Source organism: Leopardus geoffroyi, chromosome A2 (genome assembly GCF_018350155.1).
Source record: "Leopardus geoffroyi isolate Oge1 chromosome A2, O.geoffroyi_Oge1_pat1.0, whole genome shotgun sequence".
Lineage (NCBI taxonomy): Eukaryota > Metazoa > Chordata > Mammalia > Carnivora > Felidae > Leopardus > Leopardus geoffroyi.
The window spans coordinates 141,162,968-141,189,816 of NC_059331.1; the positions used below are offsets into that span (position 1 = coordinate 141,162,968).

A 26,849-nucleotide genomic window follows, 5' to 3' on the forward strand; every position below is an offset into this window, starting at 1 on the left:
ATAGAGAAGTCAAAGACTGTTATTTCTTTGGATGAAAAGACCCTGCTCAAATAAAAAAACTATTGAGGCTACTCTTAATTTTATTTTTAAGCTTTTATTTATTTGAGAGAGAGAGAGAGAGAGCACAGCAAGAGAGGGATGGAGACAGAGAGGGAGAGAGAGAATGTCAAATCCCAAGCAGGCTCTGTGCTGCCAGCGCGAAGCCCCTTGCAGGGCTTGATCCCATGAACCATGAGATCATGACCAGAGCCAAAACCAAGAGTCAGACGTTTAACTGACTAAGTCATCCAGGTGCCCCGAGGCTATTTTTAATTTTGAAAATTCCTCTACATTGTCACAAGAACCCAACTTCTCTACTTTCTGGCATCTAAAGTAATTAGTAACTCTCTGTTCCACTTCCTGGCACTTTAGCTGGTACTACCGGAAAAGTGGAAGCTAGAGATAACTGCACTACATCCTTGGGTTTCCCTTTCATTCACTCACTCATTCAACCCGCCAATATTTGTTGGGCATATGAGCTAAGCACAGAAAAAGTGAGAGCATCAAAAAAAATAAATAAGTTATTCTCTCATGGAGTTTGCAATCCACTGGTGAAAATTAATGCTAAACAAAAAGATATATTATTACAAATTGTGGTGGTGATATAAATGAAAAGTTTGGGGTGCAATGATAACCATTAGATGACAACAGGATATCCAGGTTGGACTGTCAGTCACAGAAGCCTCTGAGTAGGCAACATTTAAGTTGAGATTGGAAGGGAGCAATGAGAAACAACTTCAAGAACAGCATATCTATTGCCCTGAGTACGGAGTGCTTGGCCTGTCAAATAACTGAAGCTTTTAATTGTGTCAATGACTAACACACATTCTGTGGAAGAAATAAGGCATAAACGTCAATTGTGTAAAGAATATACATCTATATTGATCATTAATGGGTGGGAATTAAAAGGTATTGCCAAGCCCTCCTCTAAAGAACAGAAATCAGAGACAGGATGCTGAATTGAGGGATTCAAGACAGTTCAGTTCTGCATTCACAAATTCCCAAGACCATCAGAGAATCAGATTAGACAATGCTTTCTCTTTTTATCTCACGGGGATGATCGAATGAGATAATATACTGAACCACAAAATTTACAGAGCAGTATGCACATTTTATTTATCCACTGTTGATATAAAAGCATCCCCAATTTATTCCCACCTTAATTCCTGTCCCAGGTGTAAAACATTATTCATCTCTTTAAATTCTCTAGGCCAAGATTCCCAAGACCTCATCCTGAAATAAGAAGGCCTTCCTTTTGTCTTTAATACACCTGCTTTTCCTAATAATGAAAAATTATAAAATTAATATTTTATGCAAAGCCTATTTCAAACTTACGTTCCAGTGCATTATAAAGAAGCTCAAAATCTTCTTTTGTCTGAGGATTATGCCTCCGGTGATAGTCCAATTTCATCCATTCTTCTTTTTCTCTTATCTTCCTTTGTTCTTCCTCTGCTTCCCACTTCAACCTTAACATTTTCTGTCTTCTTAAATTCTCTACCATGACTTTAGCATGCCATCGTCTACAGTAAGTCTGTAACACTATTACCTATAGTTAAATTAAAAGGAAATAAAAAGTGTCTACCATCAACTATATCAGATAATAACAAAAGGCAATAGTGATTATTTCTATTCCAATGCAAAAACTACTAAACAAACTGAGAGTCTAGGTTTCCCTCTATGCCAGACATTCTCACACACATCGGGACACATAAGCTGTGGATAACGCACATCAGCAATTTGACTCCAAAATCTACCAAATACACCTTCCTGGGAGGTAGTTAGTACAATGCTTAAAAGCATAGGCTCTGGGGTAAAACTTAGTCTAAATAGTTCCTCTGCGACTCACTAGTTGTTTGATTTTGGTTTATTCTTATCTTACATCCTTATAACATCCTTATCTTAACCCTGGTGCATCACAAGTCCTCAATAAATACTATTATTGTCACTAATATTAACTATCTCTAGTTTATCTTAACTACCATCAGCTTAGGCTCATATTTAAAACAAAATTTCATTACCTAAACATAAAGCAGGTAGGTTATATGTAGTAACTACCAAAGGCAGGTTAGATAAAAGTCTCCATTTAAGAAAACAAGTATTTATTAAATTGTGAGAAATATAAATATGTCTGAAGTTATAGTATAGTACTAAATTCCCAAAAAACTTGCCATATAACTGAGCGATTTTTTTTATTTACTAAACTCATAAATAAAAATAAAATGTGGAGAGGCTAGATCAAGATTGAGGACAGAGAATATGCTGATACATCCCTTTACTGTGACCTAATCTCTGGTAATCACGGAAAATCATATAAGCAGAAATTGGTAAGGACACTGGATCATACTAACGAAGACTTCCAAAGGAACAGAAACTTTGAAGAATCCCCTCAAGAAGGGAGACAGGTAGAATAAATTGAAGAGGAATCTATGCCTAATCATGTACAGGGAAGATGGAGAAACAGGCTAGAAAATACAGAAGGGTCTGTAAGACTGTTTCGAGCCCTAAACCAGTGGATCCGGTGAGGAGAAGAGGTGTGTTAGGGCAAATGACTGCTTGAAAAATGCCAAAAGGACAGGCTTCTCTAAAACAATCTAGGGAAACCACACTCGTGGGTGACACCCACGATGAATAGAAGCCCCTTCTTCAGAAAACTAGCTCTCTTCCAGAATCAAGCCTTGGCCATCCCTTAAAACCACTGCGGTAAGCAAATATGCATAGCACACTGGACATAAGGGATCTCAAATACCCTGTCTACACACCCAGGAATAACCAAACATTTGGGAAGAACCCACAAAATATAAGGCTCCTCATTCAACAAAGAAAAGTTTACTTTTGTGTGAACAGAAATACCAGAACAGTGGTTCCCAAAGAGTGGTGGTCAGACTAGCAAGCTCCAGACAGAATGAAGAAAGTTGACCAGAGAAATTACTCCAAATATACTAAAAGAACATGTCTCCAAACTAAAGACATAAGCTCTCAGATAGAAAGGGCTCACGGCCAAATCTCAATCATATCACAATAAGATTACTAGAGATAAAGTAAAAACCCTAAAAGCTCCCAGAAAGAGGAAACAAAGAAATGCAAAACTGACATCAGACTTTTAATCAAATAGAGCTTCAGTGTTATAAAGAAAAATAATTTTGAAAACAAGTTTAAATCTATCTATGTGGACTCAAATTAAACTTCAAGAATGAGGTTGATTCAACAGGACTAAGAGGTTTATCTCCCAGGCATCATCTCTGAAAAAATTACTAGAGAATGTGTTCTAGCAAGAAAAATAAGTTAAAATGGAAAGATTAAAGAACTGAGAAAACTTTTCCAAAAGAGTTATCAAGCTAAATACATCTTATTTGGAAAAAGTCATATATATCAATATAAATATATCAAACAACAAAGTGAAGTTATAAATATATAGTAAATTATAAAGTAAATTATATATATAATTATAATTATATACATACATATATGTATATAATTATAATTCCAGATCCAATCTGACTGGCTAGGAGGAATGAGGGAGGAGGACAAGGAAATGAAAAACAGAAAACCCTGCTAAGGACCTTGACTTATTCATGGAAAAGATAGAGCCTGATTAAGTATGCCTTTGGTATAAAAAATTTAGGAAACAAAAATTTTTTAAATTTTTATAAGGAACCATTAGAAAAACAGAAACAAAGGACCTGCTTTCAACTATGAAAGAACAAAAAAAAAAAAAAGAAAGAAAGAAAGAAAATGTTTAGTCAAACTAACCGAAAGAAGAAAAGGCTGGTAAAAGAAAAAACAAACAAAATGTGAATAATAAATAAAAACCAAAATGAGATGGCAAGAATGAGTACAAAAATATCAATAGTCATATATAATATTGCTTAAAACAAAAAAAGATTTAAAATAAATACAAGCATGAAATCAAGAAGCTCAAGAATAAAGTAAATATGATACAAGTAGAAAGGAGTCAGTGAAGACAAAAGAACTTACTACGTGGAAATTTCCTCCTATACTGGCTTTTAACCCATCCCTCTGTGTACAACTCACATCCCACTTTCACCTCCCTAGGAAACTCCTATTCACCTTCCAAGGTTGTATGGGGCAAAGCAGTTTGGTTCTTGATGCCATCCCCCTTGGCAGGCATTTAGAGTTTCACTTCCTCAGCTTAAGTAAGTCAAGTTAGCATTTCTCCATCTGCTTTACAACTTTGAAATAATTGACTGACACTCTTCTCTCTTTTCATGTATTCTTCGTTCCTGTATGTTTACATTTTTTTAGTCCTTTAATACCATTTTACTGGAGTTTGGAAAGTGTTGTAGAGACTTCCATCTCCCCACCTAATATCCATTCTCTCCTACTTCCTTAATAAGAAAACCTCAATCTTGTTGAGGAACAACAATAATGAAACTTTAAAAATGTATTTGTCACACACTCACAGTGAGCACAATCACATGACACAGTTTGGGCCAATGAGATGTAACTGGAAGGCACTGGGTGGGGCTTGCAGGGAAAACTCTTGAAGGTAGCATATATGGCTCATGCTCCCTTGACCTCTCCCTTCTTCCTGCATAGATTGCAGACATTATGCTGAAGGTTGACTAACCATTGCATTATCATGTAAGTTATAAGCTCATAAGATTAATGCAATGGAAAGGTAAAAGGAGTTTAGGTTCTTGATGATATCACAGAGCTACCATCCAAGCCCTGTACAGTCAAAAAATAAAAATTAGTTTGGACTGAGAACATAAAAATCTATCAGGCTGGAATAGCAGGCATTAATTGTCAGCTACGAAATTAACAGGAAACAATTATTTCTTCCAAGGACATACTACAGCTATAAAATGTCCTAACAATCCCCTCCTTTGAGTGAATACTATTATTCTGTGCACACTGAGAAACTTAGTACTCTAAAATACTAATCTATCAGAAACTTTGCTGTTTGAAATTAGATAACCAAAAATGAAGCATCCCACTCTTGGCAGGAGGATCTATGTCAGTTTGACAGAGAGAAGCAGCCTTAACTTACAACAAACATGCTGAACTTCAGCAAAGGAACATTCCACATCTCTCTTAACTTTGTTACCAAAGGAACAAAGCTGGAGATACCATACTTCCTGATTTGAAAATACAATGCAAATCTGTAGTAATCAAAACACTATATATTGGCATAAAAACAGAACTATAGATCAATGGAACAGAATAGAGAACCCAGAAACAAACTCATACATACATGGTCAACTAATTTACAACAGAGGAGGCAAGAATATACAATGGGGAAGGATGGTCTCTTCAATAAATGCTACTGGGAAAACTGGACAGTAACACGCAAAAGAATGAAACTAGACCATTATCTCACACTATACAGAAAAAATTACTTCAAATTGTATTAAAGACTTGAATGTAAGACCTGAAACCAAAAAAATTCCTAGAAAAAACATAGGTGGTAAGCTACTTGACACAAGTCTTGGAAATAATTTTTTAAATCCGACTCCAAAAGCAAAGGTAACAAAACAAAAATTAACAAATGGGACTATATCAAACTAAAAAGCGTTTGCACATCAAAGGAAACCATCAACAAAATGAAAAGACAACTTACTGAATGGGAGAAACTATTTGAAAATCATATATCTGAAAAGGGGTTAATATCTAAAACATATAAAAACTCCTAAAACTCAAATGCAAAAAAATAATCATAATAAACAATCCAATTAAAAAATGGGCAGAGGATCTGAATAGACATCTTCCCAAAGACATCCAGATGGCCAACAGACATATGAAAAGATGCTCAACATCACTCATCATCTGGAAAATGCAAATCAAAACCACAATGAGATATCACCTTCTACCTGTTAGAATGGCTATCATCAAAAAGATAAGAAATAAAAAGTGTTGGCATGGATGTGGAGAAAAAGGAACCCTTGTGCCCTGTTGGTAAGAATGTAAATTGGTACAGTCACTATGGAAAACAATATAGAGGTTTCTCAAAAAATTAAAAATTAAACTACCATTTGATCCAACAATTCCACTTCTGGGTATTTATCCAAAGAAGAGGAAACACTAATTAAAAAAGATATATTAACTCTTACGTTCACTGAAGCATTATTTATAATAGCCAAGACATGGAAACAATTTAAGTGGCTATTGATGGATGAATGGATATGGAAAATGTGACACACACACACACTGGACTACTACTCAGTCATAAGAAAGAATGAAATCTTGCCATTTGTGACAACATGGATGGACCTTAAAGGAATTATGCTAAGTGAAATAAGTCAAAGAGAAATGTCATATGATTTCATTTACATGTGGGATCTAAAAAACAAAACAAATGAACAAAACAAAAATCATAGATGAAGAGAACAGAATAGTGGTTGTCAAAGGGCAGGAAGGTAAGGGCATGGGTGAAATGAGTGAAGGGGGTCAAAAGGTGAAAACTTCCAGTTATGAAATAAGTCAGTCATGGGTATATAATGTACAGCATGGTGATTACAGTCAATAATATTGTGAAGCATACTTGAAAGCTGCCAAGAGAGTAAATTCTAAAAGTTAACCATGTATGGTGACAGATGGTAACTAAATTTACTGTGATGATCATTTCACATGTATTTCAAATTGTTATGTTGTATACCTGAAACCAATATAATGTTACGTGTCAATGATACCTCAATAAAAACTTTTTAATTTTGAAAAAATAAATAGCACTAAATGTATGGTGTATTGGAGTTGGTAAGACTCTAATTCAAAGAATTTTAGTATTTTTTTGAGAGAGAGAGAGAGATAGAACGTGCAAGAGTGAGCAGGGAAGGGGCAGAGGGAGAGAGAGAGAGGATCTTAAACTAGCACAGTTTGATGTGGGGCTCAATCTCACAACTGTCAGATCATGACCTGAGCTGAAATCAAGTCAGGCCCATAACTGACTGAGCCACCCAGGTGCCCCAGAATTTTAGTAGTTTTAATATTAGTCAAACTTTGGCCCTAATAATTAGATGCTCTCTTCTGGGTCTCAAAAAGAAAGAAGTAAAAAAGCAAAGAGCATCTTTTGATTTAACAGCCTTCAGCGCTAGGTGGACATTGATTGGGGAGGAACCTATTTAAAATTCTCACAATGAATGGGGCACCTGGGTGGCTCAGTCAGTTAAATGTCTGACTTCAGCTCAGGCCATGATCTCATGGTTCATGGGTTTGAGCCCCACATCAGGGTCTGTGCTGACAGCTCAGAGCCTGGAACCTGCTTCGGATTCTGTGTCTCCCTCTCTGTCCCTCCTCCTCTCTCTCTCTCTCTCAAAAATAAATAAAATATTTAAAAAAAGTTTTGAAAATTCTCACAGTGGTACTCAAAATGTGGCCTATGATTCTATTGCTGGCCCACATGGCTTCTTACCTTGTTACCAGGCTACAAATGGCCTCAAGAACCCTGCATTACAGAGTAAATCAAACACACTATTTAATTTAGTTGACTTTTTTTCTCACAGCAACATTTTTTCAATGAAAGAAGCACTGCATTGACTTACATTCTGCACAAATTCTTTAGCTTTTCACACACTTGTACTTGTGTTGCACTAGCCTTGAGTCCTTGTCACCACCATGGACTGCTTCTGTTCCAATGATGCCCGGAGCTAGAGACCCAGCAAAGCTGAGTCATAATCCAAGAGGACCTTAACACTGAGTTTGAATCTGCCAGAAATACCCAGCAAGGAAGGAGGATTGCTAGTCATTACTACATCTTTCTTCACAAAACCTAGTAAGTAGACTTTTCCACTTTCAAAAGCTAGTGTTAAAAGTGTGCAATTCAGTTGAGTAATTTGGGGCAGGAAGAGACTAAATAGGTATTTTTTTAAATTTATCAACCCAATCCAGAAGTTATTCAGTAATGAATTAAAGACACATTGACACACAGTGTGGTCTCAAATGTGTTTTATACATGTAGAAAATGACTGAAGGAAATACACCAATATGATAATATGACAGAGTATTACTTTCTATCAAATTTCTATTTCCGCATCACCCTTTATAAAAGCCAGGCAAATTGCCCTGGTTGGCTTCCCTCCTTCAAGTTAATGAGCCTATTGCATGGGTTGTAATTTCTTAGCTTCCTCATGGAGGTAGGTTCCCCAGGACACATCCGGGCCAAACATAGGGCCATTGACAGAATGAACTTGCAGGCGATGAAAAGTATGGTAGTTGTTATATGAGTGATCCGGTAACAAACAAGCTGGGGTACGGGAGGAAGACTTTGTGTTCTCGGGCCTTCTCATTCTCCAAGCTACACTCCTGTGGAGCAGCCAATCCAGCCTGCCTTCCCCAGACCCTTAAAGCCTGCACCAGCCGCAATGCCTAGCAGACTTTCCAAAGACCAAACAACAAATGGACAGGGAACATCTTCTCAAGTTAAGAGCATCCACCTTACCTACAGATCACCTATAGGCCCAATTCTATACAGGTTCAGACATCTGCCAAGCTCCTTTAGGAAAATACACAAGAAGGTAATAATGACTGGACCGTATATATAAATGATTATAGATTACAATTTTTTTTTTAATTTTTTTTTTCAACGTTTATTTATTTTTGGGACAGAGAGAGACAGAGCATGAACGGGGGAGGGGCAGAGAGAGAAGGAGACACAGAATCGGAAACAGGCTCCAGGCTCTGAGCCATCAGCCCAGAGCCCGATGCGGGGCTCGAACCCACGGACCGCGAGATCATGACCTGGCTGAAGTCGGACGCTTAACCGACTGCGCCACCCAGGCGCCCCAGATTACAATTTAAGGAATGTGTATGTGTGCATGCATACACATTCCTGATAAATTTCTAAGAGATTCTTATTTTATTTTATTTCATTTCATTTCATTCTATTTTTTTTTTTCTTAGTAGGCTTCATGCCCAGCATGGAGCTCATTGCGGGCCTTGAACTCATGACCCTGAGATCAAGATCTGAGCTGAGATCAAGAATTGGACACTTAACCAACTGAGCCACCTGGCACCCCGAGATTCATATTTTTAAATATATTTTATATTTTATGTATATTAAAATATACTTTATTTCAATTGTGAAAATTCTGTCACGTCAAAATAAGTCACTGTAAATTCTCTTTGGGCCTGGGGGCAGGACTACCAGATTAGAAAAGTAAAAGTCTCATCAAATGCTCTCTCCAAAAAGGAATGATTAAACTGTACAAAATTGTTTTTAAAAAAAAAATAATAACCATTTCAGGATTCTGGAAATTGACCAAAGGCATACATCAAATAAATATTTATTGAAGAAAGATTACTAAACCTCAAGTAGGAGCACTGATAGTCTATGGCATTTCAAGTTGGGGCTGCTCTCATATCTTCCTTCTCCTCACCCTGGATTCATCTGTGTCCACTTTCAGGGTGCTGAATTGATTTAAAATGAAGCAAAGAAAAACTCTATACTTCCTAAGCAATGTCACAAACAATAGTAATCTCTGTGGCAAAAAAAAAAAAAAGAAGAGGCCAGCAACTCAGATAGCTGAGATTGTAGTCTGGAGCAAGCAACAGACAGGCAGACTAGTGAGAAATTAATCAGAGATATCAGGAAAGGGAGATAGGCCACAGCGAGCCCTGATAACTTCCCAAATATCCTTGGTAGTCTGAAGGCTGAACCCATGTACAAGGATGAATACATACTCAGGAGAGACTGGAGAAAGCCCTACCTATTCACATATCCCAGGCTGCCTGTGAAGCCTTGTGCAGAAGAAATGCAAGAAGAAAACCCAGCAGAAAGTAAAAGCCAGGATGATCATAAACTAAACTTGTCTGAACTTCCAATGCATCCTCCAAACACATGGATCCATTAGTGAGAGTGGAAGCTTTACTAGCTCAAGGAATTTGAGCACAGCCTTTGATCAATCATTACCTAACCATTAGCTATGTTAAACCAGGGGCAACCCTTAGGAAGCCAGACTTACAAGAAGAAAAACAACATTTCTTTTGAGCAGAGAAATCAATGGCGATATACTGTGATAGAGACAAACTCTAAAGCAGGTTTCAGCAATGGCACTGTTGATATTTTGGGCCAGATAACCAGCTGCTGCAGTGGGGTTGGAGTTTCCTACGCGTTATAGGATGTTTGGCACGATACTTGTCCTCTACCATTAAATGACACTAGCACCCTCACCCTCAAGTCATAATCAAAAATATCTCCAGACAATGTAAATGTTGCCTGGGGAGCAAAACCACTCCCAGTTGAGAACCACTGCTCTAACTAATTAATCCAGACAAATCACTAAACAAATAGAAGACAGATATAACATCAATCCCTGGAGTAAACAGGGACAGGATACAGAGTTGCTACAACGTTACTTAAAATGTCTAGTTTTCAACAACAAAAACAAAATTATGAGAGCAAAAAGAAGACAGTATGACCAATTTAGAATGAAAAAATATACCAATCAATAGAAACTGCCTCTGAGGGGTCTAAGATGTTGGACTTACAAAGATTTCAAAGCAGATATGATAAACATGTTCAAAGAACTAAAGGGAATAAAGTTTAAAAGTTAAAAGAAAGATGGCAATGATTCATAAAATAGAGAATATCAGTAAAAAGAAAATTAGCAAAAAGAAATTATCAGTTAAATATTATTATTTATCAATAAAAATTATTATCAGTAAAAAGAAATTATTTAAAAAAGAGAACCAAATGAAAATTTTGGGATTTTAATTAAATTAAAACCTATTGGACAGGTTCAAAAACAGATCTGAATAATACAATAATTTTTATAATAATAAAAATGATAAAATGTGATGATACATCATTAGAAATTATCTGCCCTGAGGGGATGGGAAAAAAATAAGGTAAATGAACAGAGATATTCAGGATACCATCAAGCAAACAAGCATACACAAGATATACTAACGAGAGCTCTTTAGACTGAAAGGAAATGACACTAGATATTAATTTTAGCCCAAATGAAGAAATAAATAGCACCAGAAAAGATAATTATATAGGTAAATATCAAGGACTATATATATCTTCTTTTCTACAATTAACTTATTTTTTTAAATTTTTTTAAAAAATGTTTATTTATTTTTGAGAAAGAGAGAGAGAAAGAGAGCGCAAGCAGGGGAGGGGCAGAGAGAGAGGGAGACACAGAATCCGAAGCAGGTTCCAGGCTCTGAGCTGTCAGCACAGAGCCTGATGCAGGGCTTGAACCCATAAACCACAAGATCATGACCTGAGCTTAAGTAAGATGCTTAAATGAGCCACCCAGGATCTCCTGTGATTAACTTATTTAAAAGACAACTGCATAAAACAGTTAATTATAAAAGGATTTGTAGAGCTTAAAATATACAAAGAATATATAAATTTGTAGAACAGTGATAGCACAAAAGAGAAGGGATGAAATTGCAGGGGTTTTTTTTAATGTTTATTTATTTTTGAGACAGAAAGAGACAGAGCACGAACGGGGGAGGATCAGAGAGAGAGGGACACACAGAATCCGAAGCAGGCTCCAGGCTCTGAGCTGTCAGCTTAGAGCCCGACATGGGGCTCGAACTCAAGGACCATGAGATCATGACCTGAGCTGAAGTCGGACGCTTAACCGACTGAGCCACTCGGGCGCCCCTGAAATTGAAGTTTTATTAGAGCAAAGTTTCAGTATTTTATTGGATTTTAGTTAGTATTACTGTCAAGTATATTGTTATAAACTGAGATGTATATTGTAATCCCTAAATTACACTAGAGCAACCACTTAGGAAATAACTCAAAAAAAATAATTTTAAAAAACAACAAAGCAATAATAAAGAAGAGAACCCAATTAAAAATGGCAAAGGATCTGAATATACATTTCTCTTAAGAATACAGACAAGTTGCTAACAAGCACATAAAAAGATATTCAGTATCATTAGTCATCATGGTGTATAGATCAAAACCAAATGAGCTGTCCCTTCACACTTTATTAGAGCAGCTATAATGAAAAAAACAGACAATAACAAGTGTTGATGAGGATGTGAAGATATTAGAATCCTTGTATACTTCTGGTGGGACATAAAATGGTGTAGTTGCTTTGGAAAACAGTCTGACAGTTCCTTAAAATGGTTAAACATCTATATTCACCATATAATACAAATTATACTCCTAGACATATACCCCGGGAGAAATGAAAACATATGTCCACATAAAAATTAGTACATAAATGTTTATGGCAGCTTTATTCCTAATGGTCAATAAGTGGAAACAGCCCAAATGTCCATCAACCAGTAAATAGACAAAGAAAATACAGTATATACACTGGCATAGATACAGTAGGTATATCCAATTGAGTACCTATAATGGAATATTATTCTGCAGTATAAAGGAATCAAATATTGATACCTGTTACAACATGGATAAGCCATGAAAACATTATGCTACGTTTAAAAATAGCCAATCACAAAATACTGCATATTGTGGGGTGCCTGGGTGGCTCAGTCAGTTGAGCATCTGACTTCGGCTCAGGTCATGATCTCACAGTTTGTGAGTTCAAGCCCCGCATCAGGCTCTGTGCTGACAGTTCAGAGTCTGCTTCAGATTCTGTATCTCCCTCTCTCTGCTCCTCCCCTGTTCACACTTTGTCTATCTCCCTCTCTCTCAAAAATAAACATTAAAAACATTTATTCAATGCTGCATATTGTATGATTCCCTGTATATGAAATATCCAGAATAGGCAAATCAATACAGGCAGAAAGTAGATCAGTGGTTTCCTAAGACAGAAAATAGGGATTGACAGCTATTGGGTCCAGGATTTTTTTTTCCAGGATGATGAAAATGTTCTAAAATTGATTGTGGTAACAGTTGTATAACTCTGTTTATATAGTAAAAATGATTGAATTGCATATTTTTTAAAGTATATATTATACTAAAAGTAAAGGTTTTAAATAAAAAAAGAAGAATTAAAATGGTACATTAGAAAATACCTATTTAACATAAAAGAAGACAGTAAAGGAAGAAGAAAGAATAAGAGAGACAAATGACATACAGAAAACAAATAGCAAATGGCTGATATAATCCAACCTTATCAATAATTAAACTAAATATAAATGTTTTAAACACTCCAATCACAAGGTGGAGATGATCAGACTAGATAAAAAGACAAGATCCAATTATATGCTGTCTACAAGAGATACACACTAGATTCAGACTCAAATAGATTGAAAGTAAAAGGACAGAAAAAGACAATGCAAACGTAACATAAAAAAGTTGGAGCGGCAATTATATCAATATCAGAGAAAACAGACTTTAGTATGCTTTTGGTTTCAACTACTCTGGAAAGCTCCCTAGGTGATTCTACTGTCCCAGGGATTAAGGCCAAGGGATAGAGGAGTTAAGGTTAAGGGACAGAGATGGACAAAACCAATAATGGCCAAACATAACACACAAAACCCCTGGGAATCCCTAAGGGAAAGGAAGGGATTAGAAGCATTTAGAATTCTTGTTCCTTTTACAGGGGGCCGGCGGGGGGGGGGGGGGGTATTGGGGGAGGATGTGGAGATAAAAACTGCTTTTAATACCAGTAAAACATGATTCTGACTGATAAACATTCTCTCCTTGACCAAACTCTAATCAGGCATTTTTTCAACTAGGTCTCAACTTTTGGGCTTCTATGTTCATCTCTGCATTGTTCAATTTTAGCAAAATCCTGGTAAGTAAGTTTAACCAGAATGCCCACCCTCATGTGTGATTATCCTCAATATTTGATCAGGTTCCTCATCTTCCTTCATATCCAACAGATGATGCCTAATCACTCTGGCCTGCCTTCAGCAAAAATCCCGTTAGAATGGGTTAGCCAGGATCTCCCATTTCCTTTCATGTTTTCATAGTAATTTCCCTTCCATTGACCCCTACCCTACTCCTTGGCTATAAATTTCCAGTTTCCCCAGTTTTTGTATTTGGGGTTGAGCCCAATCTCTCTTCCCTACTACAAAACTCCAAGGAGTAGCCCCTCTTGAAAAAGTTTGCCTTACCATCTTTAATACGTGTTATGAATAATTTTTTCTTTAACAACACTCACGTAGGTGTTCTTCGTAAACTAGTGTGGAATACAGAAACGCAGGCAGACACACACAGAACAACTGGCTTATATACTTCAGTTTTAAAATTCACTCATGATAAAAGTTATCTTACCGCCTGTAATCTTTGAGCATGGTATTCTGCTGCTGAAAAATATTTTCCTGGTGTTACCAGTTTATCAGTCATATTTGATACATACACCCCAATTTTAGTCATCTGTGTGGATGTTGTATTTATAGTTTGCTGGAGCTTTTTTCTCTGAAAAACTGTCTAAAATAAAAACATAAATATTTAAATATCCACTATATACACATATAAGTGAGTAAAGAGCACATTTTTCTGTTTAGTAAATTTTCTGTTATTATTTTAATTGCCATATAATTCCTTGAAAGATTTTAATTTTTTTAAGTTTTTATTTAAATTCTAGTTAACATACAATGTAATATTAGTTCCAGATGTACAATATAGTGATTCAACACTTCCATACATCACCCAGTGTTCCTCACAAGTGTACTCCTAATCCCCATGACCCATTTAACCTATCCCCCCACCCACCTCCCTCTGATCACCATCAGTTTGTTATCTATAGTTAAGAGTCTGTTTTTTGGTTTGCGCCTCTCTCTCTTTTTCCCCCTCTTTGCTTCTTTGTTTGTTAAATTCCACATATGAGTGAAACCATATAGCATTTGTCTTTTCTCTGACAGACTTATTTCACTTAGCATACCCACATCGTTGCAAATGGGGAAGACTTTAGACAGGTATACAGAACATTTGTTGATTCTGCAGTTTCAAAAATCTCCATAGGAAAATAAAAACCTCACCTGGGTATCCCTACAAAATGCATAGTCTTTTTTGGTAATCTTTTTAGGTACAGTTTGTGTTCCAGCATTGTGATACTCTGTTCCTGTTATTCTATGTCTGAATCCACCAAGAAATGGTTTGTGAAAGTCAGATTTTATAATCTCAACAGCTACGTCCTGGTACTGAGCAATGCCTAAGGAGGTAAAAACCAAGACTGAATGAAAGTTCACCTACAAAGGGACTCTAAAATACTTTACCTAAAAGACATCAAATAACTAACCAGTTTGTACTCTGACAGTTATGATGTGAGAGGCATCACTTAATCCATCTACTCTTTTGATTGGAAATAGATCTGGATCTGTAGAAAAGATTTCCACTTGTACAATATCCTGTGGCTTAACTCCATGTTGTAGTAGGGTCTCATTATTTTTAAGGATTATTCCTAAAAAATGACATGAAACTATAAGAAGTGTATGACAAAGAAATAACTATATGTACTCATTTTAAGGGGATCAAAAACATCGAAGATGATTTTATGAACACATATAGTTTAATTACTTAATAGAATATTGATGATGTCCACCCCTTACTATAATGTTAGTACAGAAAACTCCACAATGGGAAAAGTTAAGATGCAAGAATTCCACATTATAAATAAAGCTATAACTCTCACAGGATTTCTCATCAGAAACACAAAGATATAATAAGCATGCAACTCTATAGATATTTTAAAGTAAAAACATATTCTATGAGTAAAATCGTATTCTAAACATTGATTCTCTAAAAAAAAATCACAATGTGTGTAAGCACAGGACATATCTAATTCAGGGAAAATTTGATTATTGTAATACCCACTCCTGTCTCCAATGCAGAAAAGCATATACTCAGAGTTCAAAGAATCCTTCTCTTTCTGTTTCTATAATCAGGAACTCATATGAGTAAATTCATGGAAAAGTAGAGTTAAGCTTCAGCTTTGTGCTGGAAAAAGTGTACACCACTATATTTTTATGTTATTTTGTATCTTTTTTACTTCTACCCCCCTTCATTGGTTTATTCTATAAATTGACTCCAATTTTATTTCTCTATTTTAAGGAATACAAAAATATGTGTAATGTTATTGGCTGCTGTTTTGATAGAATATATATGACTCTTCCAATGAATGGTCATCCTAAATTACATTTGGGAATTTGAACATAGCAAAGGTTTTGTTACATTAATTCTTAGAAATATATCAGATACCACCAGTCTATTTTTGCTATGTTTAAGAAAGTATAAAGATCCTTGAGTTTCAATTCCACACCCCAAATTCTTAACTTAGAAAATTAACATGAATGTTATATGGGCTTTGTAATAGGTTGAATAACGGCCCCAGAATATGTCCATGTCCTAATCCCCAGAACCAATGAATGTTACCTTATATGGCAAAGATGACTGCAAATTTTATTAAGTTAAAATTTTTGAAATCGGGAGATTATCCTGGATTATCTAAGTGTGTTCTAAATGTAATCACAAATGCCTTTACAGAGGAAGGAAGGGAGATTTGACTATAGAGAAGATGATAAGACAGAAGCAGAGAGAGATTTGAAGATGTTCTTCTGCTTGCTTTAGATGGAGGAAGGGGGCCACAAGCCAATGAATGCAAGGTATACAACTCTAGAAGTGGAAAAGACAAGGGAGCAGATTGTCCCCAGAACCTCCAGAGGGAGAACAGCCCTGCCTGTATGTCAGCTTCATGTGAGTGAAACTGATCCAGGATTTCTGGCCTCCAGAGCAATAAGAGAAATCATGTGTTGCTTTAAGTTACTAAGCTTGTGGTTATTATAACAGCTATAGAAAACGAATATAGATTCCCAGAGCCTTCTTCTCTTCATTCCTCTAGTTTGTATAGTAGGCTTAGTCCCAATTAGAACTCCAATTCTAGTACTAGGAGAAGCACCTGTCTTAGAGGGCGATTGACACAGAATCAAGCTCTTTAATTATCATGGCTGACATAACCCTGTTACCCAGTGGTGATGCCTGGCACTTACACATAAAGAAGAAAGGTCATGAAGTGCAAAGAACAAAGATTAGTCTCAGGTACCACTAGTTAGCTACTCCAGTCTCAAAGTGCTCTCTCTTCTCCAGTTTTGAACTTCACCTTGTATATAATGCCAAACAATTTCCAATTCCCTTTTTGGAGTCATACCTATATTTAAGTTCAGACTCTAACAATCATTAGCTATGTGAATTTATGCTAGTTTCCCAAGCTTTAGTTTCCTTCTTTCAAAAAAAAAAGTTAATAATAATACCTACGTCAAAGGGTTGTTATGTGGGTTGAATGATAATGTGATAATATAGGCAAAACATTTTATAGGACTAGTACACAATATGTGCTCAATAAATTAACTATCATGATTGTTATTACTAATAAGTTCAAATTTTAGTATTGTTTCCCTAACCAACCTTAATAATCAGTTGTTTGAATACATGAACATCTTAGTATTACAGCACATTCATTATAATAGTTTTCTAAAAATAATTTTGAAATTGAACTGATTATTTTCTCTGATTTGACAAGGAGGAACTTAACAGGTGTGGCTTAATCCTTTTTAGTATTTAGGATTTTCCCCCACACAAAAACTGTTCTTATTTCCCTGGAAACTTTTTGGTGGCATCTTTTTAAGTTAGTACCAAAACTTTTAAAATGAAAATATTAGGATCTGTGCAGACATATTCTATAGAAACATTTATTTAACTATCATGGTTTTACTAATTATATCACAGTTACAAAGACTAAATCCTCCCATGACACAAAGCTACTATAAAGTGGGCTGTCCAATATTGCCCACAAAATATAAGTAAACTTGAACATCAGGGAATGTGAATTCACCTTACTGTATAAGGACTGACAGATACATCATTTTCAGTCCTCTTCTTATTTTATACATGCTCATCCTTATCCACTTCTTTCAACCTCATTGCCTCCTACTCACCACACAGCATCTACTTCCAGCCACTCTAAACTTCTTACCACTTCCCTGAAGTCCCAGGTTTTCTCACCTCTTTGGGACTCAGCTCATGTATTGTCACTTTTATTAAATGAAGCTTTCTAGAACCTCCCGGTTTCCTTCCTCTCTGTTCTCACAGCTTTTTGAGCATAATTCCATTAAAACATTTGCACATTATGTGGTTAACTATTGTATATATCATCTTTCTGACTAGTCTGTAAACCAAGTTTTGTTTCATGTTTCTCTACATCTTCAGTTCTTAGCAAAGTATTTAGAACAAATATGTACTCAATAAAAATGAGTTGAGTGAATGTATAATCACAATATAATGTTCAAATAGTAAATATCAAGATATTTCATTTAACAAATTAAAGATCTTGTTTATCTACACATTAAAACTAAAGAAGTCTTGGTAAGTTTTATTCGCTTCCAAGCTTACCTGAATATCTCATCTGCAGTACGTTAGATGGGATACTTAGTACGTATGAAAAATGATCCTTGAGGTACTTTACAATGGAGTCTATTTTAAAAGGCATTATAATTTCCTGGCCCACAGGAAAAAGTACAACTTTTACTGTAGATAAAAAGAGAAAAGAAAGAATCATAGTCAAAAGCAAGGGTCAGCAACCCAGTGCATAAGCAGATAGAAAATTATGGGACAATTTTTAACCACATAGAATGCAGGTTGCCTCTGCCATGTTCCCCCACTGTACCTCCATGATAAGAGTTACTTTTCAAATGCTATGAGAAGTGACATTCAGTTTTGGTTTTGAAAATTAACTCAGAATCTCAAGAATTAGCATCAGTAGTCAATACCTGCTCCCCCAACTCTAGCTTAAAACTTCAGATCATTATTCCAGTCTCTGCTATGAGGATCAATGCACTTTCAGGATTACCTCTTTGCTCAAAATGCCACAAGAAATAAGAAAGAAATAAAGCTAAACTACTTTTAAAGATTTCCAATATTTGGTGTTATACTGGTATTATTTGGTACTAATTTGGTATTGGTATCTGGTATTACATTACTCAGATATAAACACAGGAGCATCTCAGAAACTCAAGCATTTCTGTGTACTGAGTATTGGAAGGGGAAACCCTGAAACTTAGAGGGTGCCCCTGAACTTATGAATGTGCATACTTTGATTACACATTGACAGCATGCATTAGTAAATCAGTGATTATTCATGAAGTTAAGAAAAGTCAATAAAGAAATTTTCAAAATAGAAGGTGTCTAATTAAGTCCATTCCTCTTCCCATAATTTTTTAAATGTGTATTTATTTTGAGAGAGAGAGAGCAAGTGAGCAGAGGAGGTACAGACAGAGGGAAAGAGAATCTCAAGCAGACTCCACACTGTCAGTGCAGAGCCCAATGTGAGCCTCGAACTCACAAACCACGAGATCATGACCTGAGCTGAAACCAAGAGTCGGGCGCCTAACTGACTGAGCCGCCCAGGTGCCCCATTCTTCCTCCCATAATTGATTTATGTCTATATTGCCAAAATGCAAGGCAGGAAATCACTGTTCATTACAAACATCTAGAATAACTGCACACAAATCTACTTTTCACAAAAATGGACATTATACGGTTCATTACACATTCTATAAAATAGGAAATCAAGACACATGTTGATAACAAAAAACTTATTATAAAATGATTATCTGTTCACAAATTATAGGAGGGAAACATAGTATTTAAAAGCTGATTATACTGGGGTAAACGTTCTTCTTTTACATCTATAGACTTTAAATTATAATGGAGAAGATGTAATAAGTAAGTTGGAGGGTAGAGTGCACACTGTAGGCCAAAAAAGTTTTGTATACTTCTAGATGCCTGACACATGACAATTTTCATAAAGCTAAATGAGACATTTATTAATAATCTCAGAATGAGGGGTGCCTGGGTGACTCAGTTGGTTGAGCGTCCGACTTCAGCTCAGGTCATGATTTCATGGTACATGGGTTCGAGCCCCACGTCAGGCTCTGTGCTGACAGCTCAGAGTCTGGAGCCTGCTCCAGATTCGGTGTCTCCCTCTCTCTCTGCTCCTCCCCCACTGATACTCTGTCTCTCAATCTCTCAAAAATAAACATTAAAAAAAATTTTTTTTTAAATCTCACAATGAAATTTAACTAGGTATTGTCAATGTTAAGGTTGAGCTTGTTAAAACTTGTTTTCGGGGCGCCTGGGTGGCTCAGTCGGTTGGGCGTCCGACTCCGGCTCAGGTCATGATCTCGCGGTCCGTGAGTTCGAGCCCCGCATCGGGCTCTGTGCTGACAGCTCAGGGCCTGGAGCCTGTTTCAGATTCTGTGTCTCCCTCTCTCTCTGACCTTCCCCCATTCATGCTCTGTCTCTCTGTGTCAAAAATGAATAAACGTTAAAAAAATTTAAAAAAAAAAAACTTGTTTTCACAGCTATCCACAAAGAAAACACTTTCACAGATATTATCAGAAGGCTATTTTAGCTGTTTTATGGATTCAAAATTCTATGATTAATATATTTTAAAATTTTCATAGCAGTGAATTCCTAAGCTTTGGGAAGGAGTGGTATGAGAAGGAGACTCACAAGTCTCAGGAAGTACAGGACCAAGACAACTTTATCTTAATCACCATGTGTTTGTTAAAAGCTAAAGTATCAGGAAATCACAGAAATATCAAAAAATAGAGCCCAGGGGTGCCTGGCTAGCTCAGCTGGTAGAGCATGCGACTCTTGATTTCAGGGTTATGAGTTCGAGACCCACGTTGGGCGTACAGATTACTTTAAAAAATAAATAAACAAACAAATGGAGCCTAAATTTATTGTGAATAATGAAACTGAAGGATAACAGCTTCAGTTACGTATAATTGGGCTTGATTACTTTCTTCTCCTTCCTCCTGCCCATTCTTTACTTGTATTGACGTGCCACACAAGGGTACACTGCCCCCACTGGATTCAAAAGCTACATTTTACCAGCCAAACTAAGCTGCTATTTAATTGTTAAATGATAGCCCATGTTCTTCACCCTATGGATGAACAATTTCAAAACTTATGGACAAGAGAGAGGAGGAGCAATCAGTGAATCACCCAACTAGGATGGTTCTAAGTGCAGCCCCCTTCTTGCCACTCCACTTTGGCTTTGTTACTAACCACGTAGTAATGACTCCTACATGGCATCAACATTATGCCTTTAAAATTAACCTATAATGCAAGACAACGACAGTTTTCCTGAAGCTAAATATAAAGTTAACACTAAACAGAAGTCTAGAATTATGTAAAAGTAACAAGATGTGAGGAATGACCACTAGAGATGGAACTCGGCTCCCTGGAGTCAAGTCCCATTCCAAATCTTTCTTGCCAGCTATGAAGAATCAATTCCAAAGAGGCATGTCAAAGAATTACAGTTATACTCAACAATTTGTCCACCATTTTCCAAGGTCCCTAAACATTTAAAAAACCTACTTCACTTAGGAAAAACAGATCAGCATCAACTTAAAGTTTAATAGTGCTCATCTATTTAGAGAAAATAGTACCCTGCACAATAGAGAGGCTTCACACATAATTAGCAATGCAGTGGCAGTAGCTACAGAAGTTTTGTGGATAAGGGAAAGGGATAGGGAAAGTATGTAATATCACATATAAAACAAACCTTAAACAAAAACAAATTTAAAAAAGTAAACGTTCTTCGACATGAGGTACAGAATATCCTATTTTCCCTAGGTAATACCTGTTGCTAAGGAATCTTTCACTGATGTTTTCAGAGATTCCTTTATGGCCTTTATTTTATTCAGAAGTGTCAGAGATCCAGAATACCCTCTGGCTGGCAGCATTGCATTATCATATTCAGTTCGATAGTGCTTTGGAGAATGTCTTGGAGAATATGAAGCGTGTTTGGGCAACATAACCTCTCCCACAGGTTGTTCTTCGCCGTTTGGTTCCAGGCTTGGTAACCTCTGGCTACTTTCCTCCTCAGCATGTGTGCCATGGCCCTCACCAGACAGTTCTACTTCAGATTCATTATCTTCAGTTTGATCAGACTCCGGGAGCTCTTCTGAGGGAACCGGAATATTGATAGTCTCAAAAGCATCATCATTTTCTTCTGATGCATTAACAGTATTCTGAGCAACAAATTCTTCTTTCTGATCAGACATTTTCCTGAACCAAGAAACATAAATACATTTATTACACATAAAAATTTCTATACCAAATATCAAATTCATTGCTGGTATACATAGTGCAATGTTGCTCATTACTTTTTAAAAATACTGATTATTTTAGCAATGGCATCAGGTAAAAACACTGGTGAATTTTTAATAAAAACAACACAGAAAGTAAAAATTACACCAAAAGAGGACCTCAAAGCACAATAAATTTGAGAAAGATCTACTGTCAAAAACATATTTAAAAATATTTTAAAACCTATTGTCACCTCTTCCTTAGTCAACGAACAATCCTTGTGAAAGGACTTATTTGAATAGTTTTTTTTCTAAACAAACCTAACACAGGATTTATGCTTCTGAGATTACAATTGATTAGAAGCTCCAAGGATTCTGCCGGCTCCACAGCAACCGTACCCCAGATAGTAAACACTCTTTGTGGTAGCTTTGCTCTCACAAATCATAGCAGAGGTCTCCAATGACCTCTGTTCCCCAGAACAAACATATCAACAAACTGTGGGAGGATCTTGGAGCTGGCTAGGGCCTGAGCTACAGCAACCAAGAGCTTTGGCTTGGGAGACAGTATGACAGCATCCGGGAGCTTGGGCCCAGGGTGGCCTAAGGCAGCCAACAGCCAGGCTGCAGGGGCAGGAGCTGAATCAGAGCAGTGAAGAGCCAGCAGAGGAAGCCTACCTGAAAAAGCTGGCAGCCAGGAGGGGAGGGTGGAAGGGAGGATGGAAGGGAGGATGGGAGAAGTGGCCCAGCAGGGGGCAGACTAGAACTTGGACCAGTAGTGAGATGGGAAAGTTGTGTTTAGGGCTAACACGTTAAGCACAAATCCTTATAGAGAAAAAAAATAACGTTAGTCAGTGAAGTTCTCTGTCTACTAGATGACAAATTTCCAAAAGTATGGAATATCTGGAATAAAAATATATACTTATGGAATTCAATGAACATAGCATTAGAGTTCAAGAGAGAATTATTAATAAACTAGAAGATAAATAAAAAGATTTTATATAGAATGCTGCAAAGAGATAAGGAGATGAAAAGTATGAGATTAAGGGCCATGCAAAAGAGAAAAAGAAAGTCTAGCCTATTTTACTGGTAAGTAGATCTTACTGTGAGCTGAGAATGGTTTTGTACTTGAAAATAAAAAACAACGAAGAATATGCAACAGAGATTGCGCGTGGCCTGAGAAGCCCTTTTCAGAAAGAGTCTGCCAGCCCCTGATCTAGTATAGGTCACATTGGAATCCCAGAGAAAACAAAAAGATGGAAGAGAGAAGATATTTTTAAAGGTAATGGCTGAGAATTTCACAAAGCTGATAAAAAATATGGATCCAAAGACCCAAGAGGCATAACATAAATATGCACTTAACAGGGTAAGTAAACACAATTCAAAGCCATATATGTTGTAATTACATTACAGAATAACAAAGAGAAGGTCTGGAAAGCATACAGTGATAAAGTACATATCATCTACGGTTTTGAATTACATTAATTTGCTAACATTAATACAAAGGAGAAAAGTAAACTCACTGTAGATTTCTCATCAGAAATATAGAAGCCACGGCAACGATGGACTAATTAAAAGAAGAGAACTATCAACCTAAAACTGTGCACTTAGCAAAATTATCTTTTGAAACACTTAACAAATAAGTTACCACCAAGGTATCTACTCTAAGGACTTGTAAAGGATTACATTTGATGGAGAAAAATGGGCTCAACTGAAGTCCAAAGTGCAAAAGGAGAGGTGGACAAATAAATTATAAACATATGGGTAAACCCCAAACAAATACTGTCAACACAAAATAACAGAAAATTGAAATATTAGACAATAGTAATATGTAATTAGGAAGGGAAAGATGAGCATGAGCTGTTCTCAAATCCTTATACTATTTACAAAATTGAGGGATATGATATTCTTAATCCTAGACTTTGTTAAATTAAATATGCATAGGTGAATTTCAAGTACAACCAATAAAAGAGCTGAGATAAAGGTTTAAAATTCCAAAACAATAAAGAGAAAAAGTGAAATGAGGAAAAAAAAAACTGAACAAAAGCTCAATTTTTAAAACATTCAAGAAACTTCTTTAGGCTCTCACTTACAAAAAAAAAAAATCTTCCTTTTGGTTATTTTCTCCCATAATGGGGCATAATGGCCTGATTAGAAAGAGTCTCATAAGGAAGCCCTGACTCCTGGCAAACATAGTCCTCCCATTCCTTCGGAGAGGCTGAGGTAATGCTTTTGTCTCCGTCTGGTGGGTCATCCTCCCCCCGCTAAAATGGCCAAGCTGTCCTCTTCTAAAACAGCAATAACAACAAAATCAAGAACTTTTGCTCTTCTAAAAACACACCTAGAAGAATAAAAAGACAAACCATAGCCCGGGGGGCAATTTTTTACAAAGCTCATATCTGATCAAGGACTTGTAACCAGAATATATAGAGAGCTCTCAAAACTCAACAAGAAAAGAATAATAGTTTAAAAATGAGTAAAATATTTAAACAGGTAAGTCAACAAAGAATATCCTTCAGAAGACAAATAAGCGGGGTCAAGACTAGAGCGGCACAGGAGCAATGCAGCACCCGCACTGTGCTACACTTGCAGGGGCACCTAAAAATAGATGCCTCCTAAGTTTGGGACCCAGTTGCCTCATTCTAGTCCTGGCCTGAGAACAAGCACGTGAGAAGATGCTCAGTGTCATTCGTTATTAAAGAAATGGAACTTCAAATATATATATATTTTTAGCCCAACAATAGCAAGTGCTAGTGAGTATGAAGACAAGTGGACTTCTTATACCTTGATGGTGGAAATGAAAATTGTATGGCACTTAAAATAACTGTCAGTTTTCTTATAAAATTAAATATATGCTTATCATATGACCCAGCAATCTGTGTCCTTTACCCAGAGGGAATGAAAAACTACACACCTACAAAATCTGTATACAAAAGTCTATAAATGCTTTATTCTTTTTTGATTTTTTAAATGTTTACTTTTGGGAGAAAGAGACAGTGCGTGAGCAAGAGAGGGGCAGAGAGAGAGCGGTGGGAAGGGGGGGGGGGGGAGAGACACAGAATCCAAAGCAGGCCCCAGGCTCTGAGCTCCAAGCTGTCAGCACAGAGTCTGACAAGGGGCTGGAATCCACAAACCATGAGATCACGACCTGACCTGAAGTCAGATGCTTAACCGACTGAGCCACCAAGGCGCCTCATAAAGGCTTTATTCTTAATCACCAAAGACTGGAAACAACACAAATGTTCCTTAGTTGAGGCATGGCTGCACATATGAGACACTCATAAAATGGAATACTACTCATCAATAAAAAAAGGAATAAACTATTGATACAACATGGGCAAATCTCAAATGAACTATGCTAAGCCAATTCTAAAAGCTACATACTTTACGATTCAATTAAGTAAAAAAGCAAAGCTGTTGGTTTACAACCTCTAGAGTTCCCCCGGGTTAAATCCGAAACTGAGCCCCATACATGGAAAGAGGCAGCATTCCAGAATGGTAGGTGGCAAGTTTAATAAGCAAGGGAACTTACAAACAAGGCTTATCTTTGGCAGCTGCAAGACAGTAGATCTCTGGACCCACCAGCCAGAATCTTAAAGAGTTTATACAGGACCTTTACTGGGTTCGGTCAGGAATCCAGTCCAGATGTTCTCAATAACACACTACTGTCTCAAGGCCGGGTCCTTGAAGCATAAAACAGATTTTCACTGCACAGTCTTTTTACTGTTTGAACTTTTTATCACTTTTACCTTTACTTATTCAAACGTAAATGTTTTCATCTTTAAAAACATTGTCCAAAGTAGTCCCTATGATGATTGCATACAAAAATGTCCCCCTTTCACTTACAGTTTGCATGATTTCACTAATATATGTAGAATGTTGATGGAACCAGTAAGGCTGGGATCCAGTTTTGCCTTCTACCAAATAAACCTGTGTAATTTTTACGTTTTTTAAGAGGTACAGCAAAGACCGTGGGTGGAGAGGAGAGTGCCAAGGAGGAAAGCATGAAAGCCCTCTATTTAGAAAAGACTCAAAATGGTCCCCATGGATGCCTACCTACTACTACTACTACCGTGATAAGCACTCCGGGTGGAAGATGAGGTACACCTCCCGCCTTGCTGCTGCTGCTTCGGAATCCCAAACCTGGGATCCAGAGCTAGAAAAGGAACTAAGAAAGATGGGATGCTTTGCACGGTTTCTGAAGCAAAGGTGGAACAGTGTCCAGCGGCCAAGCAGTCCCCAGAGCCCAGGAGGGATCAGCGCCCCGTACAAAGTTCTGGGAGTTCAGCGCCTGTCACCGGTTCAAGACCGGTCTGAGGGTGGGGCCAAGGGAGGGCAGCCAGAACCTGTCCTCCTACCTGACTCAGAAAAGCAGCTACTTGGGTCGCACAGGTTTCTCAAAAATCTCTCAGAGGAAGCAGCGTCCGCACCCGCCACATTCCGTGTTGCAGGCCATATCCTAGCAACGGCCCCGGCGCCACCTCCTCCCGCCTCGCCCCGCTCACGCGAGAAGAGGCGGTGCCCGCGCTGGAAAGAAAAGCGGGGGAGGGAAGGAGAGGGGCGGAGCTAGGGGCGAGGGGCGGGAGGAGGGGTGTGGCGAAGGGAGGAGCTGGACCTGAAGCGGGTCCTGAACCGTGTCTGAGCGGGACCTGGGCGGGATCGGGGGCGAGGAGGAGAAAGCTGGCTGCAGGGTTTTTCTGTGCTGGCTACGCCTACGTCCTAAAGTGAATCCGCCGCTACCCTCCAGACTCTCGCTTAAACTTGAGGCAGGGCACAGTTCTCCGAACCAAATGCTGAAAGCAGTTTGGCTTATAGATCTAAAAAATGGTATGTAATATATTATGTGTAATGTAATTATATGTAAATATAAAGTGAGAGTGAAG

General features: G+C 37.3%; 1 protein-coding gene across 2 annotated transcripts in view; it reads right to left on the reverse strand.

Moving 5' to 3' along the window:
* IQUB (IQ motif and ubiquitin domain containing) overlaps window positions 1-26,440 on the reverse strand; it is a 121,331-nt gene extending 94,891 nt beyond the window's left edge. Inside the window, exons 1-7 of one of the 2 annotated variants that reach the window (XM_045495480.1) lie at window positions 26,325-26,440; window positions 21,522-21,949; window positions 18,263-18,397; window positions 15,117-15,278; window positions 14,857-15,029; window positions 14,150-14,305; window positions 1,375-1,585 (exon numbers count right to left, since the gene is read on the reverse strand). In XM_045495480.1, coding sequence (XP_045351436.1) covers window positions 1,375-1,585; window positions 14,150-14,305; window positions 14,857-15,029; window positions 15,117-15,278; window positions 18,263-18,397; window positions 21,522-21,945 — 1,261 coding nt within the window. In that variant the 5' untranslated portion in view covers window positions 21,946-21,949; window positions 26,325-26,440. The remainder of the gene's footprint in view (window positions 1-1,374; window positions 1,586-14,149; window positions 14,306-14,856; window positions 15,030-15,116; window positions 15,279-18,262; window positions 18,398-21,521; window positions 21,950-26,324) is intronic. The other variant, XM_045495479.1, reaches the window with a different exon arrangement.
* Window positions 26,441-26,849: the final 409 nt, after the last annotated feature.